We start from the raw sequence: 22,539 nt of genomic DNA on the forward strand, positions 1-22,539 counted from the left end.
GATCACTCGTTTTTCTTTACTTAGCTGCTTTTTTCTTGCCATAATACAAATTCTAACAGTCTATTCAGTAGAACTATCAGCTGTGTATGCACTAGACTTCTGCTCAACACAACTGATGGTCCCAACCCAATTTATAAGGCAAGAAATCCCACTTATTAAACCTGACAGGGCACACCTGTGAAGTGAAAACCATTCCCGGTGACTACCTCTTGAAGCTCATCAAGAGAATGTGGAGTGCCCCCGTAGGCCAGTGGGGTACTCGGAGCCGGGCCCTTCGGTTCTCAAGGGGGATGTCACGGTGGCTGACCCAGTCCGTGGCCATAGGGCCTTCCTCTAGCGCCTGGATGTTGTTGTACCTTACTGTTGAGCTTCTCATAAGGTCCTCACAACTGTTGTTGGTGTTCTAGATGTTATTCTTTCTCTCTGTCCCCCAGATGGATAGGAACAACCCGTATGACTGATGGCCTGAGGCTTTTTACAGGGACTCTAGCACGCCCCGGCCCCCACAGTTGCCACCGTGCCTCCTGGGTAAAAGGTCGGGCAACTAATATGGAAATAGCTGTCCTGCCGGTCTCTGGAGCCAGGCTTGGAGACGATGACTCCCTCGGTGTTCCGGCTACAGGCTTCTGCGTCTCAGAAAGGAAGCAGCCTTTTACAGGGCGGAACTTCTTCTGGTCTCCTCTCCTTTTGCTATGACTTTGTTTCTCACTCTCTGCAACACAATTCTCCTTCAATGTCTCTTTCTTAGGATGCTGCCGCACGTGGGGCAGGCGCAGCTCCGTGGCCTTCTGTTTAGGCCTCTGACAAGATCCCACCCCCGTCAGGGACCCACTACGTGAGCGGAGCTCAGATATCAGCTCACTGGGCCCAGCTTGCTTCTGCCTGGGTCAATACCCAGTCAGCTTCTGCCTAACTTCCTATCCAGACCACCAGTTTTACCTAATTGTGGGGAGTGCCCTACTAAATAGGAGCGTAGCTCCCCCTGGTGGGCTGGAGTATGAAGTGTGTTGTGTGGTTTGTGATAACTGGTAAAGTGACCTCCTTTATTGCCTTCAGACGTAACATCACTCCCCCTGGTGGAAGAATGATATTACTACAATGACCAGGACCCCGGGGCACTGCACATGCCAAGAGTGTGCATAGCAGTCATCAAAGCAAAAGGTGGCTACTTTGAAGAACCTAGAATATAAGACATAATTTCAGTTGGTTCACAGTTTTTTGTTAAGTATATAATTCCACATGTGTTAATTCATAGTTTTGATGCCTTCAGTGTGAATGTACAATTTTCATAGTCATGAAAATACAGAAAAATCTTTGAATGAGAAGGTGTGTCCAAACTTTTGGTCTGTACTGTAGGTAGTTATCCTTACAAATAATTCACAATAGGCAGAGTAAGGAAATAATTTTACCCCGCGTGCATTTTAAGTATGCTAATAAATGCTATGTTTTATGGCTTGTTAGAGAGGGATTTAATTATGAAGTTCTCCTCTTTCTGCTCTGATATGATGGATATATCTATAATGGGGTGTTATGGGGTTAAATAATGGCAAAGTAAGCACTCATCAGCTCCTTGAGCTTAAAGAGGTTGTCCGATCTAAAATGTATATGTATCCAGTATAAAATTCTCATGACAGGTTCTCTTTAAATCCTACAACTTTGCTTCCTCGACCAATGTAAGTATGAAATCTGCAGTTTAACAAGGCATTAAAGGGTTTTCTGGTCTAAAATGACAAGTCTGCAGACACTATGTGACTGCAAACTTGTGAATTCTCACATAGTGTGCACTGCATGTGAGGATTTTGTGGTTACAGTGTCGGGAACGATGTTCATGTGACCCCAAGTATGTGATATTATTATTATTATTATTTTTTGTTATAGCGCCATTTATTCCATGGCGCTTTACATGTAAGGAGGGGTATACATAATAAAAACAAGTACAATAATCTTAAACAATACAAGTCATAACTGGTACAGGAGGAGAGAGGACCCTGCCCGCGAAGGCTCACAATCTACAAGGGATGGGTGAGAATACAGTAGGCGAGGGTAGAGCTGGTCATGCAGCGGTTTGGTCAATCGGTGGTTACTGAAGGTTATAGGCTTGTCGGAAGAGGTGGGTCTTCAGGCTCTTTTTGAAGGTTTCGATGGTAGGTGAGAGTCTGATATGTTATGATATGTGATATGCAAACTCCTGGCCAGAACCCGACTAGACTGTCTCTGGCTTTGTGCAATGCACTTCTAATGGTTAATGAAGGTAGTTGTATTTTTATAATTTACAAGAACAGGACTCAAGAAGTTGTACTGGTGGATATAGTGGTGGAGTATAGTGATGATGGATGAAACCCTGGATGTTTGGGTCTGGTGGGTTCGACCGAACAGTTAAAAAAAGTTAGGTTTCTGTACCAGAACAATACTCAAACCCGAACCTGGACCCCATTCAAATAAGTGAGTGGCCTGAACATCTGTTGTTTGTCACAAACACTGCCTCTGATGGGCTTTGAGATCATTACCACAGGTCAGAGAGCTGCGGTTATCACAGTGTCAGATTAAAGCATGAGCCAGCAGCTGTGAATGGCGCTAACATTTTTACCTCCAGTCACATAGGGTTTGGCTCATAAGAGAGTATTACTCTCATCAGCCTATGCCTGCTGCCGCTTATAACAGCAAAAACAGGCATGGCTGATGGGAGTATTCATCAGCCGGTGCCTGTGCTATAAATAAATAAATTTTAAAAATTATTTGAGGTATTTCTATTTTTGATAACCAGCCAAGCAAAACTGACAGATGCGGCCTGCAACCCTCAGCTGTCAGCTTCATCATGGCTTGTTATCAAGGATAGAGGTGTCCCCATGCCATTTTTTTAAAGTATTTAAATAAATAATTTTAAAAAATGTGTAGGATCCTCCACATTTTTTACTTCCAGCCAAGCTAAAGCAGACAGCTGGTGGCTGCTATTCTCAGGCTGGTAAGGGACCATAGAAATTGCCCCGCAGCTTAAAAATACCAGCCCACAGCCACCCCAGAAAAGGCGCATCTATTAGATGCGCCAGTTCTGGTGCTTTGCTCAGCTCTTCTCACTTGCCCTGTGGCTGTGGCTAGTGTTGTTCATATTTGTGGGGTTGATGTCACCTTTGTATTTTCAGGTGACATCAAGCCCACAGATTAGTAATGGAGAGGCATCTATAAGATGCCTGTCCATTAAACGATAGCAATATTGTCAGTAAAAAATGCCCAGAATAAAGTCCTTTATTTGAAATAAAAATACACACCATTTTACAAATTTATTTAAAAATAACAAACACGGTTATACTTACCTTATGCCCATTCCATTGAAACCCTGGTTCCCTGTAAAAAAAAAATCAGAAAATAATAAACAACAAAAATACTCACCTAACGCCCATTCCATTGAAGCCCTGGTCTTCTGTAAAAAAGCAAAAATAAAAAACAACAATTTCCCTCACTTGTCCGACATACTGTCCCATGCTATAATCCATGTCTGTAATTAATTGGTTTTCAAACTGGACGGTGTCAAGATGCAACCATACAGGCTGGAATCCATGGGAGAATAAGCTGCTGCAAGCACAGCGTCAGTGACTAGCGGTGACATCATCGAGGTTACCGCCAGTCACTGAAGCTACGTTCCCATCTTAGTTCACTGAGTTCTCCACAGTGCATCCTGAGACATTTCTTAAAATAGTGTTGTTTTTTATTTTTTAAATTTTTTTTACATGAGTTCAAGGCTTCAATGGAATGGGTAAAAGGTACCGTATATACTCGAGTATAAGCCGACCCGAGTATAAGCCGACCCCCCTAATTTTGCCACAAAAAACTGGGAAAACTTATTGACTCGAGTATAAGCCTAGGGTGGAAATGCAGCATTTACCGGTGAATTTCAATAATAAAAATAGATCATTATTTCCCCATAGCTGTGCCATATAGTGCTCTGCACCATTCATTATTTCCCCATAGCAGTGCCATTTAGTGCTCTGCGCCCTTCATTATTGCCCTATAGCTGTGCCCCATATAGTGCTCTGCACCGTTCATATTTCCCTATAGCTGTGCCCCATATAGTGCTCTGCACCTTTCATTATTGCCCTACAGTTCTGCTCCATATAGTGCTCTGCACCGTTCATTATTGCCCTATAGCTGTGCCCCATATAGTGCTCTGCACCGTTCATTATTGCCCTATAGCTGTGCCCCATATAGTGCTCTGCACCGTTCATTATTGCCCTATAGCTGCGCCCCATATAGTGCTCTGCACCGTTCATTATTGCCCCATAGCTGTACCATATAGTGCTCTGCACCGTTCATTATTGCCCCATAGCTGTGCCATATAGTGCTCTGTACCGTTCATTATTGCCCTATAGCTGCGCCCCATATAGTGCTCTGTACCGTTCATTATTGCCCTATAGCTGTGCCCCATATAGTGCTCTGTACCGTTCATTATTGCCCCATAGCTCTGCCCCATATAGTGCTCTGCACCGTTCATTATTGCCCTATAGCTGTGCCCCATATAGTGCTCTGCACCGTTCATTATTTCCCCATAGCTCTGCCCCATATAGTGCTCTTGCACTGTTCATATTTCCCCATAGAAAGCTCTGCCATTGTCGCTGCGGCTGCTGCAGTAAAAAAAAACAAAAAACCACATACTCACCTCTCTTGCTTGCAGCTCCCGGCGTCTCGTTCCGGCGTCCGGTCCTGGCGTCTCTCCGCACTGACTGATCAGGCAGAGGGCGCCGCGCACACTATATGCGTCATCGCGCCCTCTGACCTGAACAGTCAAAGCGCAGAGACGCCGGGAAGATGGAGCAACGCCCGGCGGCTGGAACGTGGACAGGTGACTATGCGATACTTACCTGGTCCTGGCGTCCGGCTCCTTCTCCCGCACAGCTGTCTTCGGTGCCGCAGCATCTTTCTCTATCAGCGGTCACCGTTACCGCTGATTAGAGAAAGGAATAGGCGGCTCCACCCCTATGGGAGGTGGAGCCGCCTATTCATTTCTCTAATGAGCGGTGCGGGGACCGCTGATAGAGGAAGAGCTGCAGCACAGAAGACCATGGGACGGCAGGGGGAGCGTCAGGATCGCTGGAAGCAGGTAAGTATGCCTCTGCGCCCTCACCCCCTCACCCGCCGACCCTGCCACCCACCTTGACTCGAATATAAGCCGAGAGGGGCACTTTCAGCCCAAAAATTTGGGCTGAAAATCTCGGCTTATACTCGAGTATATACGGTAAGCATTTTTATTGTTCATTATTTTCTGGGGGGGGGGGGGGAGGGTTTACAGGGGACCAGGGCTTCAGTGGCATGGACGTAAGTTAAATATAACTGTGTTTGTTATTTTTAAATGTATTTGTAAAACATGTGTATTTTTATTTCAGATAAAGGACTTTATTCTGGATGTGTGTTTAATGACAATATGACCATGGGGTGTAGTGCATCAGTGTCCTTGCTGTGCAGTGAGAAGGCAGTGATCCAGGAAAAGTTCAAAACAAAATGTGTTTAATGTCCAGAAACTTACACAGTGCACAGAACACTGTATCCTCCGGATTGCAGCCGGGAAAACAATAGACAGTCCGTGACCAGTTGCCGTGAATGAACTACACTACCGTGTACGCTTGGGTGTCAGGCTTTAGATTCTGCTTGGTCCCGTGTTGCTTCACACAGAAAGAGCTCTTCACAAGTCTCCTGCTCGGTCTGCTTCCAAGACCAACACTGACGCACCCAAACACTTCCTGCAGGTTTTTTTTCCTATCCTCCACTCTGTGGCCATGAGCCACTTATAAGATCTGGGCTGGAGGAAACGGACTGGACCCCACTACCTTCCTGCAGTCTGTTTCAAAAATAAAAGCCTATACCGGGTTTTTCCTGAACAAGCTTGGTCAAAAATAACATGACCAGGTCCAAACTTACTTTTATTCTGCCTTGTGACTCACAGGCACCCTGCTGTGAACACAAGGCACTCCAGCGGATCTAATACGCTTCTGAGCGCATCCTGGGGGACACATAGCGTCTCTCACTTATGAGTCCGGTCACTTCCTCACTTCCTCACAGGGGTTAGTAATGGACAAACGTCTTATAGATGCCTCTCCATTACTAACTGCTGGGCTTGATGTAATCTGAAAATACTAAGGTGACATCAACTCCACACATATGAACCCCACTTGTGACCCCCTAAGGGTAAATGGGAAGAGCCAGGCAAAACACTACAATTGGTGCATCTAATAGATGCGCCTTTTCTGGGTCAGCTGTGGGCTTTTGTTTTTACGCTGTGGAAGGGGGGGCAATATCCATGGCCCCTTACCAACCTGAGAATACCAGCCCCCAGCTGTCTGGTTTAGCTTGGCTGGTTGTCAAAGATGGTGGGGACTCCTCACCATTTTTTTAAATTATTTATTTAAATATTAAAAAAAAAATATTTGGGGACCCCCTCTATTTTTCATAAGCATCCATGATAAAGCTGAGAGCTGAGGGTTGCAGCCTGCAACTTTCAGTTTCGGCATGCTGGTTAACAAAAATAGAAACACCCCCACGTCATTTTTTATTATTATTTATTTATAGCGCAGGAGCTGGCTGATCAATAATCCGATCAGCTGCACCTGCTCTCGTTGCTATTAGTGGCAGCAGGAGTAAGCTCATGGGAGTAGTACTCACATCAGCCAATGCCTCTGTGACCGGAGGTAAACTTTAGAACACCGGTCACAGCTGCTGGTGCTCTGACCGGTGGTAATAATCTTACCACCGTTCAGAGCCGTTGGTTTTTCTCGCATTTCATGCAGATGACAGCGTGGGAAACACTTGATGTTCGGGATGCCGAACCCAAACAGTAACACGGACTTCCTGGAGAAGTCCATGTTCGGGGACCGTGCCTGAATAGTAGGTGTACGGCATGGACCCTGAACTTTACTGTTTGTGTTCTCTCGTCATCACTAGTGGAGTCTGAATACTGCCACTTTGCTAAAAATCTATAGGACTGCTGGAGATTGCCATGAACAAAGCTCTATCTCTAGATCAACTGCAGCTCCCTTCAAACAGGGGACTCTTGTCCCTGAGTCGTCTCATGATTGGTTTCAGCCCTCAAAACCCCAGTGATCAGCACATTATTACCTTTCATGTGGCTAAGTAATACCTTGTAATCTTGGTGTGATCAACTTTAAAGAAGTGGAGAAGTTGTTTCACATGCTGCACATCTCGACTCTTCACAGCATAGATAATTGCCTTACAATACGAGATGTGCAGCACCTGAAACAACGGATACTGGAAGCCTGTGCTAACATTTCTTCTGTGGTGTTGCTATCAGTGTGTCAAGAGTGGGAGAAGAAGGTTGCATTGACAATTCAACACAATGGGCAGAACTTTGAACACATTTTATAAGTGGTCATTAACTTGTAAATAACTCATCAAAGAATAACGTTATGTTAAAAACCAAGCATAACATTGTTTTTCTTGTGAAATTCTCAATAAGTTTGATGTGTCACATGACCCTCTTCCCATTGGAAAAAATAAAGTTGGATGCAAAATGGCCGACTTCACCCATCTTGAAAAGTTTTCCCCCTCCCATGTACTAAAGTGCCACAAACAGGAAGTGGATATCACCAACGATTTCCATTTTATTTATGTGTATCGATATAAATGGCCCACCCTGTATTCTGAAGGAAGGGACCCATGGTCCAACTGCTCACAGACTTGCAGTGAAACAAGTGTTTATATTCAAAGAGAGGAGACCAATAATAAGATAGCATGTTCTGAAGGAAACAATGACTAAGTAGCAGAATTATTTCTTATCTCAGGCACGGGATCTAAAGAAATATCTGTACTAGTTAAAAAGCAAGCGTGTAGCCAGACCTGAGGGTCATAGAGGAAATGTTGTCCAGGCTTTGACACGAGTTCTACAGAGAAATGCAGATACAGCGGCGCAGCAAAGAGTGTCTGGCCCTCATCAAATAGACTTTGAGAATAGTAGTGAGGAGTCGTAATGACACATCTCAGCCATTGAGGTAATCACAAAGCAATTGGGAGTTCTGACTAACTCTGAGGGGCTGTAGCGATAGACCTAGTCCTGTATGGTCCTCACAGGGAAAGATGGAGCTTATGTAACATGTGTAGTGCAGTGGTGTTCACACAGTATGACAGGTAGGCAGGGACCCCAGAAAGTTCAACATAAAATGTCTTTATTGCCGAAAAACTTACAAAAACAGGTAAGCGATATCCTCTGTTTCGCAGTGGGGTCCTCAAAACAGTCCGTGTCCAAATCAACTGCTGTATCTCTTGAGTGCATCAGCAGCTTTTAAGTCCCTGGCTCTGTGTTCAATTCACACAGGCCTGGGTTGCATAGAGCCTCCTGCTCTGCAGATTGCAAAACAAAAACTGACACACCCAAAACAAAACTGAGAGTTTGAATGGGACATAGAAACACTACCAAAACCCAGAGTAGAGAGAGGGATCCGCCCCACTAACAAATGGGCAAATCCCACCAAAAATAATAGCCCATGTTGGGTTTTCCTAAAATCTGACTTGGTGAACTACTTCGACGAAATCCACACTCACTTTTACGCTGCTGTGTAATCACAGATGTTTTGCTGTAATCACAATGCACTCCAGCTGGTTTAATACAGTATGTCTCTACACTAATCCTGGGGGACACAAAACGCTCCTCGTATATGATCCACCTCACTGCCTCACACTTGTAGTGCAAGTAATTTACCGCCACGTGTAACCATGAAGTTCCTGTCTCTGGAATGTGTAGAAGAAGTATTTGTAAAGGGTTGGGCCTGCTATCTGTTGTATGTACTTTTCATTAAGTTGTTCAGTAAAGAAAAGTGTCTCAGTTCCACCGCTCAGTGTGTATGGGCTACAATTACTGACAGCTCAGTCATCCAATCTGGTGCAGAGACGTGGTGAGTTGTAAGTATTTGAGTAACAGGTCTGTTGTCCAATCCGAGTCTGAAAGGTGATGAGCCTTGTCCTCTGTGCCTTGTTCTCAGCATTCTGACATTCCGATACACCTCCTTCAGGTGTTCTATGTTCCAGTGATTACTTAGCTACCTAACTGAGCTATCTGGCCTAGTTAGCTGTCAATCGTAGCTTTCAGCTTTGTGTGGTTTGTCCTCTGTGCCTTGTTCTCAGCATTCTGACATTCTGATACAGACCCTGGATTTTCCTATTATCTACCTGCTTGTAATAACCCTTTTGCTCTGATCTGCTTTCTTCAGATATTCTTACCTCGGACCATTGCCTGATTAAGCCTTTATCCCTTCCCTCTATTTATGATGTACCCTCCTAACTCTTAGGCTATGTGCACACGTTCAGGAATTCATGCAGAAAATTCCTGTGGAAATCCGGACATTTCTGCCAGATTTCCGCATGAAATCCGCATGCGTTTTTTTGTGCGTTTTTTGCGCGGTTTTGACGCGGTTTTTACGCGTTTTTTCCCGGACATTTCCCAATGCATTAGACAATGGGAAATCCGCAAAAAAAACGCAAAATTAATGAACAGGTTCATTATTTTTCCGCAATGCATTTTTCATGCGGAAAAACGTACATTATGTGCACAGAAATTGCGGATTCCATTATAAATGATGGGATACTTAATGTATGCAGATTATTTGTGGTTTTATAGCGTTTTTATAGCACAAAAACGCTAAAAAATCGCAAATAATCTGCAACGTGTGCACATAGCCTTAACCTCAGAATCCTTGACTGCCATGACTCATGGCTTGTCTGGGAAAAGTGACTCAGTGTCACAAAAAGTTTATTTTTAGACTCTTATTTCCCTCATTCATCACTATTCTATCTGGTCCTGGCCTGCCATGTCAAGAGGCAGCAGTCTGCTCTATGGCTCTATAGCCATGATAACAGCACACGCACCTAGCTAAGATCCACATTTTTCTATAGCATAGTGTGCCGCCACGTCCGTTACACTATTTACGATTTTACATCTGCAAGAGATTTTAGAGCTCTATATAAAAAAACAATGCTGGTGCACTGAAAGTTGGACTTTGTTCATGTTAGATATGTGTAATCCATTCTTATTAAATATGTTCTTATGAAGTCCAGAAACACAGGACAATAAAAAAATCTGATTGAAGTCACCGACTGCTGATTACCTCAAGAAAATTATTGGTACAAGTTTTTATTAGAACGTTCTTGGCATTGAAAATTAATAATCAACCAGCTCTCCAATATGTTTATGCACCATCACTATTAAACCAGCCTTTCATTCTGAGCAGTTTTAATGTTTAGCATTTTTTATAATCGAATACAAACATCATAAAAATGTCATAAATCTGGCTCCAGCATGCCAGCGGAAATTCTGTCTGTCGCTAAAAGCCCCTGACTTTTTGACCATATCGCTTTCTTTTATCTTTCACCATCAATCAATAACTTTGATCCTTATCTGCACATGTTAAGTATTGTAAGGTCAAGTAAAAAATGACGCAAACAAAACACAGAGTTTTAACTAATTGGCCCTTTTGTGCAGCCGTAAACCATCTGCTCGCAGACATCATTGTGCCTGGCGACATATGTTTTCCGTGACATGGAGATACCATAAGTGGCGCGTGGTACCATAGGGATGGAAATTTATGAATGGACCCGTAGAAGCGCTAGCACAGCGCGAAACGGCCGTCGTCCGAGTTCTCCCCTGCTCACACGACCTGCGGCGCTGCAGGCTTTGACCATGTTTTTTATGTGAAGACGTTTAAATAAAAGTTTCGAATCCTGTGAAGACTGGTGAGTGCCCTCATTTCCTTTTTCTGCCATATAGACTATTTTGTTTTCTGATTGAGAGGAGCACCCGAGTCAGGATGTCGATAGCTGTGTTCCATGGAGTCGGATTAACTAACAGTCGATATTAGTGGACACTTTTTACCGTTGACAAGCTGTGCCACCCGTGATTTCTTTTTTTCTGGAAATTTATGAATGGGGTTGTGAGGTGGACCTACGAAGGCAGTCATACATGAAAAATGAATTAGGTCAGCTCAGTTCTCCAATTCTAAGGGTGCACAGTATTCCATCCTGATTCTCACGTATGCAGTATAATAGAAAGAAGAATAGTTCCAGCTCCCATTTTTAAAAATTAAAAAATTTTTATTGGAGAAAGCTAAAATTGCATGGCACTAGGGCTGATACAATACACTTGTATCTTGGATAAGGACCGCAATTGCAGTTGAAATGTGTTGCTCCTTCTCTTAATTTTGCCTACTTGTATCAGCCCTAGTGCCATGCTATTTTAGCTTTCTCAAATAAAGTTTTTTGAATTTTTAAACACAGGAGATGGAACTGTTCTTCTTTCTATTGGACCCACTAAGGTCCAGGTTTGCATGCATACATGGATCCCAGATGTTGGTGCAGCTTGCAGGATGGCATGTGGGGAGCGAGGATTTGGCACACTCAGGAATCTTGGGAGCAGCAGGAACATCAAGTGGAAGCCAACTGGGAATGAGGCAAGATAAAGCATGGTTGTGCAGAGAAGGTGGAGTACGCCAAACTAAAGGAAACAGAGCATAGAAATGACATGCTGTGGTTTTCCAAATCAGTCAGGAAAATAAAACCAATTTCTGAAATCTCATAGGATTGGTGGTACTTAGGGTTGAGCGAAACGGGTCAGCCATTTTCAGAAGTCGCCGACTTTTGGCAAAGTCGGGTTTCATGAAACCCGACCCGACCCCTGTGTGGGGTCGGCCATGAGGTCGGCGATCTTCTGAATCTGGTATCGGAAATCGGTATCGGAATCCATAATTAAGTGTAAAGTAAAGAATTAAAATAAAAAATATTGCTATACTCACCCTCTGACGCGCCCTGGTACTAACCGGCAGCCTTCCTTCCTTAGAATCAGCGCGTGAAGGGCCTTAGATGACGTCGCGGCTTGTGATTGGTCGCGCGACCGCCCATGTGACCGCTCGCGCGACCAATCACAAGCCGCGACGTCACCGAAGGTCCTTCAAGCGCTGATTCTTAGGAAGGAAGGCTGCCGGAAAGAAGCAGGGCGCATCCGAGGGTGAGTATATACCTAATAGGAATATACTGAGGAATATACTCACCCTCGGACGCGCCCTGCTTCTTTCCAGCAGCCTTCCTTCCAAAGAATCAGCGCTTGAAGGACCTTCGGTGACGTCGCGGCCTGTGATTGGTCACGCGAGCGGTCACATGGGCGGTCGCGCGACCAATCACAAGCCGCGACGTCATCTAAGGCCCTTCACGCGCTGATTCTAAGGAAGGAAGGCTGCCGGTTAGTACCAGGGTGCGTCAGAGGGTGAGTATAGCAATATTTTTTATTTTAATTCTTTATTTTACACTTAAATATGGATCCCAGGGCCTGAAGGAGAGTTTCCTCTCCTTCAGACCCTGGGAACCATTGGAAACCCAATGCACTGCATTGGGTATCGTGTTTCGGCCGACCCCGACCCCGACTTTTTTATAGGATCGGCCGATTTCACTCGACCTGGCTTTTGAAAAAGTCGAGTTTCATGAAACCCGACCCGATCCTATAAAAGTAAAAGTCACTCAACCCTGGTACTGTAAAATCCAGCTTAAAATGTGCATAAAAAAGCAGCAAAAATGCAACATGTGAATATAGTCTAAATCCGCCTGTAATATCAGTAGTCTGTGGTGAAGTATAGAATTTCTCTAATGCTAATGGGAATTGTTGTGATAAAGACTCTTCGTGATTTTGTTCTCTGCTGTAATACTGGAGCCCAGGAGGAGCTCGAAGGTTCTTGTACATTTCCAGTATATTTATAATAGATTAACAATTCCTAGTTCTAATTAAAGATACTCCAGAATTGGCACTTTATGGCAAGGAAGGCAAGCATTAAAAAAAAATATTGAATTTTATTTTGAAGACTGAAAATTATTAAGCTTGTTTGTGACTTGGCATTAAAACCAGATTTTTGTATTTAGCAATAAACCATTTGGGTATGTGTTGTGTGACATACAGACATTTTTGTTTGACATTATAGTACACAGAGCAAGTTTTATCCTTTTGTTTCTGATTTTTGTTGATAGTGATAAGAGGTGGACCGCTGCATACCAGCTACAGGTTGCGCCAAATACATTTCCACTGGGGACGTTCGGATGAATATGGTTCAGAGCATAAGGTGGATGGGAAGGATTATCCGGCGGAGGTAGGAAGATGTTTGTAAATGATAATGGAACATGTTTTATCATTATTACTCTTAAAAAAATAAAATTAAAGAAGACGCCCATTACTTTTTTCACTAAATCTGTGTATACATGCATGCAGTATATTGTTAGTGAGTTAAGTACTCACCTACCACTGCTATCTCTGGTAGCCTCAGATCGGCTCCACTTCTGAGTGATGTCACCGCTCTTCAGACTCTCAAAGTCACTATATGCTTTAAAGGGACACTGTCACCTGAATTTGGAGGGAACAATCTTCAGCCATGGAGGCGGGGTTTTGGGGTTTTTGATTCACCCTTTCCTTACCCGCTGGCTGCATGCTGGCTGCAATATTGGATTGAAGTTCATTCTCTGTCCTCCATAGTACACACCTGCGCTGTGCAAGATTACCTTGTGCAGGCATGTACTAAGATTGTTCCCTCCAAATTCAGGTGACAGTGTCCCTTTAATGCATACGTCTTTTACAATGTAAGTCTATGGATCCTCGTTCTGACATTCCCAAAGGGCTTTTGCAGATGACCATATAATCAGTCTGAGTGCTATCGGATCCAACCAGGACCAATGTTAGCCTATTGGGCCGCTGCATGTCCGAGTCTGACCCAATATTCAGAACGTACTCGGTCATGCAGATCAATAAGTGCATGGAAATCATCGAACTGCACATGGATGACATCTGTTATGAACTGGTGATTCAGAACCACAATGGACCTGGTGGTTACGAGCACAGAAAATGACCTGATAGTTGCTAATCACATAGGACGAGCTCTGAGACGTGGGAACTCTGCTGACCGCAATCCCTAATCCTATCACACCACACTAGAGGTAGCCGTGGAGCGCTCCTGACCAGACCTAGGCGCCTCGGGCACAGCCTGAGAAACTAGCTAGCCCTGAAGATAGAAAAATAAGCCTACCTTGCCTCAGAGAAATTCCCCAAAGGAAAAGGCAGCCCCCCACATATAATGACTGTGAGCAAAGATGAAAACACAAACACAGAGATGAAATAGATTTTAGCAAAGTGAGGCCCGACTTACTAAATAGACCGAGGATAGGAAAGATAGCTTTGCGGTCAGCACAAAAACCTACAAACAACCACGCAGAGGGCGCAAAAAGACCCTCCACACCAACTAACGGTACGGAGGTGCTTCCTCTGCGTCCCAGAGCTTCCAGCAAGCAAGAAAAACCAATATAGCAAGCTGGACAGAAAAAATAGCAAACAAAAGTAACACAAGCAGAACTTAGCTTATGCAGGGCAGACAGGCCACAAGAACGATCCAGGAGAGAGCAAGACCAATACTGGAACATTGACTGGAGGCCAGGAACAAAGAACTAGGTGGAGTTAAATAGAGCAGCACCTAACGACTTAACCTCGTCACCTGAGGAAGGAAACTCAGAAGCCGCAGTCCCACTCACATCCACCAAAGGAAGCTCATGGACAGAACCAGCCGAAGTACCACTCATGACCACAGGAGGGAGCTTGACCACAGAATTCACAACAGTACCCCCCCCTTGAGGAGGGCTCACCGAACCCTCACCAGAGCCCCCAGGCCGACCAGGATGAGCCAAATGAAAGGCACGAACCAGATCGGCATCAGAGGCAAAGACCCAGGAATTATCTTCCTGACCATAACCCTTCCACTTAACCAGGTACTGGAGTTTCCATCTCGAAATACGAGAATCCAAAATCTTCTCCACTATATACTCCAACTCCCCCTCAACCAAAACCGGGGCAGGAGGATCAACGGATGGAACCACAGGTGCCACGTATCTCCGCAACAATGACCTATGGAATACATTATGGATGGAAAAAGAAGCTGGAAGGGTCAAACGAAAAGACACAGGATTAAGAACCTCAGAAATCCTATACGGACCAATGAAACGAGGCTTAAACTTAGGAGAGGAAACTTTCATAGGAATATAACGAGACGACAACCAAACCAAATCCCCAACACGAAGTCGGGGACCCACACAGCGCCTGCAGTTAGCGAAACGTTGAGCCTTCTCCTGGGACAATGTCAAATTGTCCACTACATGAGTCCAAATCTGCTGCAACCTATCCACCACAGTATCCACACCAGGACAGTCCGAAGACTCAACCTGCCCTGAAGAGAAACGAGGATGGAAACCAGAATTGCAGAAAAACGGCGAAACCAAAGTAGCCGAGCTGGCCCGATTATTAAGGGCGAACTCAGCCAAAGGCAAAAAGGACACCAAAATCATCCTGATCAGCAGAAACAAAACATCTCAGATATGTTTCCAAGGTCTGATTGGTTCGTTCAGTTTGGCCATTTGTCTGAGGATGGAAAGCCGAGGAAAAAGACAAATCAATGCCCATCCTAGCACAAAATGCTCGCCAAAACCTCGAAACAAACTGGGAACCTCTGTCAGAAACGATGTTCTCCGGAATGCCATGTAAACGAACCACATGCTGGAAAAACAATGGCACCAAATCAGAGGAGGAGGGCAATTTAGACAAGGGTACCAAATGGACCATCTTAGAGAAGCGATCACAAACCACCCAAATGACCGACATCTTTTGAGAGATGGGGAGATCCGAAATAAAATCCATAGAGATATGTGTCCAGGGCCTCTTCGGGACCGGCAAGGGCAAAAGCAACCCACTGGCACGAGAACAGCAGGGCTTAGCCAGAGCACAAATCCCACAGGACTGCACAAACGAACGCACATCCCGCGACAGAGATGGCCACCAAAAGGATCTAGCCACCAAATCTCTGGTACCAAAGATTCCAGTATGACCAGCCAACACCGAACAATGAACCTCAGAGATAACTCTACTCATCCATCTATCCGGGACAAACAGTTTCTCCGTCGGGCAACGGTCAGGTCTATTAGCCTGAAATTTTTGCAGCACCCGCCGCAAATCAGGGGAGATGGCAGACAAAATTACCCCCTCTTTGAGAATACCCGCCGGCTCAGGCAAACCCGGAGAGTCGGGCACAAAACTCCTAGACAGGGCATCCGCCTTCACATTTTTAGAGCCCGGAAGGTATGAAACCACGAAGTCAAAACGGGAGAAAAACAGCGACCAACGAGCCTGTCTAGGATTCAACCGTTTGGCAGACTCGAGATAAGTCAAGTTCTTGTGATCAGTCAAGACCACCACGCGATGCTTAGCTCCTTCAAGCCAATGACGCCACTCCTCGAATGCCCACTTCATGGCCAGCAACTCTCGATTGCCAACATCATAATTACGCTCAGCAGGCGAAAACTTCCTGGAAAAGAAGGCACATGGTTTCATCACCGAGCCATCAGAACTTCTTTGCGACAAAACAGCCCCTGTTCCAATCTCAGAAGCATCAACCTCGACCTGGAACGGGAGCGAAACATCTGGCTGGCACAACACAGGGGCAGAAGAAAAACGACGCTTCAACTCCTGAAAAGCTTCCACAGCAGCAGAAGACCAATTGACCACATCAGCACCCTTCTTGGTCAAATCAGTCAACGGTTTAGCAATACTAGAAAAATTATTGATGAAGCGACGATAAAAATTAGCAAAGCCCAGGAACTTTTGCAGACTCTTCAGAGATGTCGGCTGAGTCCAATCATAAATGGCCTGAACTTTGACAGGGTCCATCTCGATAGTAGAAGGGGAAAAAATGAAACCCCCAAATGAAACCTTCTGAACACCAAAGAGACACTTTGACCCCTTCACAAACAAAGAATTCGCACGCAGGACCTGGAACACCATTCTAACCTGCTTCACGTGCGACTCCCAATCATCCGAGAAGACCAAAATATCATCCAAGTATACAATCAGGAATTTATCCAGGTACTCTCGGAAGATGTCATGCATAAAGGACTGAAATACAGATTGAGCATTGGAAAGCCCGAATGGCATAACCAGGTACTCAAAATGGCCCTCGGGCGTATTAAATGCTGTTTTCCATTCATCGCCCTGTTTAATACGCACAAGATTATACACACCACGAAGATCTATCTTGGTGAACCAACTAGCCCTCTTAATCCGAGCAAACAAATCAGACAGCAGCGGCAAGGGGTACTGAAATTTGACTGTGATTTTATTTAGAAGGCGGTAATCAATACAAGGTCTCAACAAACCATCCTTCTTGGCCACAAAAAAAAACCCTGCCCCCAATGGCGACGACGAGGGGCGAATATGACCCTTCTCCAAGGATTCCTTTACGTAACTCCGCATAGCGGCGTGCTCAGGTACAGACAAATTAAACAGTCGACCTTTAGGAAACTTACTACCAGGAATCAAATCGATAGCACAATCGCAATCCCTATGCGGAGGTAGGGCACTGGACTTGGGCTCATCAAATACATCCCGGTAATCTGACAAGAACTCTGGGACCTCAGAAGGGGTGGATGATGAAATAGACAGAAATGGAACATTACCATGTACCCCCTGACAACCCCAGCTGGACACAGACATTGACTTCCAATCCAACACTGGGTTATGGACTTGTAGCCATGGCAACCCCAACACGACCACATCATGCAGATTCTGCAACACCAAAAAGCGAATATCCTCCTGATGCGCAGGAGCCATGCACATGGTCAGTTGGGTCCAATACTGAGGCTTATTCTTGGCCAAAGGTGTAGCATCAATTCCTCTCAATGGAATAGGATGCTGCAAGGGCTCCAAGAAAAACCCACAGCGCCTAGCAAACTCCAAGTCCATCAAATTCAGGGCAGCGCCTGAATCCACAAATGTCATGACAGAAAAGGATGACAAAGAGCAGATCAAAGTAACGGACAAAAGAAATTTCGACTGTACCGTACCAATGGTGGCAGACCTAGCGAAACGCTTAATGCGCTTAGGACAATCGGAGATAGCATGAGTGGAATCACCACAGTAAAAACACAGCCCATTCCGTCGTCTGTGTTCTTGCCGTTCAGCTCTGGTCAAAGTCCTATTACATTGCATAGGCTCAGGTTTATGCTCAGATAATACCGCCAAATGGTGCACAGTTTTACGCTCACGTAAGCGTCGGTCGATCTGAATGGCCAAAGACATAGACTCATTCAGACCAGCAGGCATAGGAAATCCAACCATGACATCCTTAAGGGCTTCAGAGAGACCCTTTCTGAAAATTGCTGCCAGAGCACATTCATTCCATTGAGTGAGCACAGACCACTTCCTAAATTTCTGACAATATATCTCTACCTCACCCTGACCCTGACACAGAGCCAGCAAGATTTTCTCTGCCTTATCCACTGAATTAGGTTCATCATAAAGCAACCCGAGCGCCAGAAAAAACGCATCAATATCACATAATGCAGGATCTCCTGGCGCAAGGGAAAATGCCCAGTCTTGAGGGTCGCCACGTAATAAAGAAATAATGATCTTTACTTGTTGAACTGGGTCACCAGAGGAGCGGGGTTTCAAAGCCAGAAATAGTTTACAATTATTTTTGAAATTCAGAAACTTAGCTCTATCTCCAGAAAATAACTCAGGAATAGGAATTTTAGGTTCTAACATAGGATTCTGAACCACTAAATCTTGAATGTTCTGTACACTTATAGCGAGATTATCCATCAAAGAGGACAGACCTTGAATGTCCATGTCTACACCTGTGTTCTGAACCACCCTGATGTAAAGGGGAAAAGAAAGACAAAACACAGTGCAAAGAAAAAAAAATGGTCTCAGAACTTCTCTTTTCCCTCTATTGAGAAGCATTAGTACTTTGGGCCTCCAGTACTGTTATGAACTGGTGATTCAGAACCACAATGGACCTGGTGGTTACGAGCACAGAAAATGACCTGATAGTTGCTAATCACATAGGACGAGCTCTGAGACGTGGGAACTCTGCTGACCGCAATCCCTAATCCTATCACACCACACTAGAGGTAGCCGTGGAGCGCTCCTGACCAGACCTAGGCGCCTCGGGCACAGCCTGAGAAACTAGCTAGCCCTGAAGATAGAAAAATAAGCCTACCTTGCCTCAGAGAAATTCCCCAAAGGAAAAGGCAGCCCCCCCATATAATGACTGTGAGCAAAGATGAAAACACAAACACAGAGATGAAATAGATTTTAGCAAAGTGAGGCCCGACTTACTAAATAGACCGAGGATAGGAAAGATAGCTTTGCGGTCAGCACAAAAACCTACAAACAACCACACAGAGGGCGCAAAAAGACCCTCCGCACCGACTAACGGTACGGAGGTGCTTCCTCTGCGTCCCAGAGCTTCCAGTAAGCAAGAAAAACCAATATAGCAAGCTGGACAGAAAAAATAGCAAACAAAAGTAACACAAGCAGAACTTAGCTTATGCAGGGCAGACAGGCCACAAGAACGATCCAGGAGAGAGCAGGACCAATACTGGAACATTGACTGGAGGCCAGGAACAAAGAACTAGGTGGAGTTAAATAGAGCAGCACCTAACGACTTAACCTCGTCACCTGAGGAAGGAAACTCAGAAGCCGCAGCCCCACTCACATCCACCAAAGGAAGCTCATGGACAGAACCAGCCGAAGTACCACTCATGACCACAGGAGGGAGCTTGACCACAGAATTCACAACAGACATCGCAGTGCAGAGCTGTGGGTTTTTTTTCACATGAGAAAACAATCACAGCATGCTGCGAGTGCATCCGATAATCAGATCATGCACACCTATACAAGTCTATAGGTATAACGGGAATGGTGGAACCACTGTGCAATGGTCCAAGGAGAGTCTGGAGGGTGTGACTAGGTGGGCACCTGATTCTTCCATAGAGCACCTGATGGTGGGGTTAGGCTTGGCTCCCGATGGACACAAGGTGAAACTCCCAGAAAGACCTCAGACACACGGAAGCTGACCCCAAGGAACAAGTAGCTGGAAGGCTCGGTAGGAGAGTACAGCTGATACAGGCAGGAACACAGGAACCACAGATGCTGGCGGGTACGGCTGGTATACAGATAGGCACAGGCAGGTGCGACCCGGTATGGCTGGTATACAAATAAGCATAGGCAGGTGCGACCTGGTATGGCTGGTATACAGATAAGCACTGGCAGGTGCAGACTGGTTCAGCTGGTGTACAGAAAAGCACTGGCAGGTGCAGGCTGGTCCGGCTGGTATACAGATAGGCACTGTAGGTGCAGGCTGGTCACGGCTGAAATACAGAGAGACAAGGCAAGTACAGGCAGACAGGTACAGGACATGTAGACTGACTGGAAGGTACTGTGTACCTGACAACAAGCAAGTGTGTTAGGGACTACAATACACATTGCTCAGGCACCTCCATTCAGGTGGAGGTGCTTTAAATACTAAGTGTCTCCCAGCCATAGGCTGGGGAAACTTTAGAACAGTGCGCTGCCCCTTTAAGAAGGAGTGAGCGTGCGCATTCGGGCTCTAAGCACAGTGTCTAGGGATCTGCACGTTATGCGCAGACCCTGGGCAGCAGCCGGAGAAGAAGGAGGAAGACGTGTGGGATGGGTGTCGCAGCATCAAGTAAACCATCGTCCCTGTCGGGGGAGAAGAGTAGTATGCAGGGATGCCGGCGTTATAATAGGTGCATATAAGACATCAAAATGCGAACAGATGTTATACGAGTGCAGTCCAATGTACTCGTACAGAGACAAAGGAGAAATTAATGTCTTCATCTGCTATGCACCTCTGCTGCGATTCTCTCATGTGAGACCCCCAGAGTCTGATCAGAGTGCCATTTGCATAATCGGTCCGATTCTCTCGGTTGACAGAATCTATGACCGTCTGCACTTGCCCAAACATTATGAAAGCCTCTTCCAGATCACGCAGAGTCTGAAGAAAGGTGATATCATTGAGAAGATTGGATATAAATGGCTCTAGATCCCGGAGAAGGTGGCAGTCGGTGAGAATTTTAACACACTGACACTACGCTACATGCACATATTCATAGATTTTGTGAAAAATTAAGTTCATGGGAGGGCTTCTCTAAAATCCAAGGTGAAAATGCACAGAAGAATTAGCCTGCTGCACATTAGAAAATCCACAGAATGCACTCATTGTGTCAGCATGTGAATGGGGTTTTAAAAAACCCTTTAACTAGCATTGTACAGAAAGTGCACAGCAGGTGTCTCTCTGTGCTGCTGAAACCAAGAAGTATTGTATCAGCACAAATACTGAATGATCACTAAAATCAGCATTGCACGGCGAATAAGCCTCCTTACCTTGACAAGCCAGAGATGGTATGTCACTCTCCATAAGGAGAAACGATGCCCCTTAGACCCCAGTCCAGAGCCTCTCACCTAGCCAAATTAGTTCTCATGCTTCGCACGGACGAGGGCCAACAGCCCGGAACACCGTGTCTGCGAATTGAGATACTGATTTGGCTTTTATACTAAGTCATATTGCACGACTCGTAAAAGAGTTGATTGTGACTTGTAGGATCGCTACTTCCAACAGGTGGCGCTATAGAGTTTAAGTCCTCTTTTTCTCAGGAGAGGCAATTTGCATACACTAAAATCAAGTAATTTCTGTAGACAAAAGAGAGATAAGAAAACCATGATTCTTATTAAGCGTATTGTGCGCTTGTGACAACAGCACATGGTATAAGTACCTGAAGCCTCAAGACATGTTGGTTAAAAGTAGAGATGAGCGAATATGTTCGGAAACCGGTTGCCGAATCCGAATGTGCCATATTGGTACCCAATTTGTGCCGAATTTACGTTTGACGCTCGTTTCCAAACATTTTCGCTCATCTCTACTCCCATTGACTCCAATGGCGTTCGGCTATGTTCAGCGAGCAAATACAATATTCGCAGGCGATCGGAATCCGAACCGAATACTTAAAAATTTGCTCATCTCTAGTTAAAAGCAATAATCTTATACAGGATAAAAATTTCATGAGGATTTTGGGCTCTCTAAACTTCTTTTGTTTTAAATAATATTGTTTTGCTTATTTAGGAGAAAGCTTTATGAACTATCTTTTTATTTATGATGATTGTGTTTTTTATTTATTGCAACATCTCATGTTATCTGCACTTTTTTGTTCTGAGAATAAAAAGAAACGAGACTTTTCCCACTTACTATGGTGCAATTGTGAAGCTATAGTCTCAAGTTAGGAAAACATCATCTGTCTTTTTTTCCCAATAAGAAATACTTTTATTTATTTCTTTCCAAAAGTATTAAGCATTAATTCTACCTTCTTTGATCAATTTGTTTCAGCTTCACATCGTCCACTGGAACGCAGAAAAATATTCAAGCTTTTTGGAAGCTGCTCATAAGCCCGATGGTTTAGCTGTTTTGGGAATATTTTTAAAGGTAGAAGTTTAATAAAAAACTTATTGTCACTTTTGAAAACTTTTTCTATCATACTAATAAGTACTAGTCCTCTCTTCAAAATTTTGACCCTTAAATGAATCTTATTAATTTAGTTTTCAAGTAGATCCTGTGTTAATATTTATAGATTTGGCAGGTAAAGCTCAGAATTACCAATAATTACCATGCAAAATTTAGGAAATAT

At 44.7% G+C, this 22,539-nt stretch overlaps 1 protein-coding gene across 1 annotated transcript in view; it reads left to right on the forward strand.

The window, feature by feature from the left end:
* Window positions 1-22,539, forward strand: part of LOC138641478 (carbonic anhydrase 13-like) — a 53,285-nt gene that overhangs the window by 20,821 nt on the left and 9,925 nt on the right. The window contains exons 3-4 of the mRNA XM_069728976.1: window positions 13,000-13,118; window positions 22,242-22,337. Coding sequence (XP_069585077.1) covers window positions 13,000-13,118; window positions 22,242-22,337 — 215 coding nt within the window. The remainder of the gene's footprint in view (window positions 1-12,999; window positions 13,119-22,241; window positions 22,338-22,539) is intronic.

The sequence above is a fragment of the Ranitomeya imitator genome, chromosome 6 (genome assembly GCF_032444005.1).
Source record: "Ranitomeya imitator isolate aRanImi1 chromosome 6, aRanImi1.pri, whole genome shotgun sequence".
NCBI classification, from domain to species: Eukaryota; Metazoa; Chordata; class Amphibia; order Anura; family Dendrobatidae; genus Ranitomeya; species Ranitomeya imitator.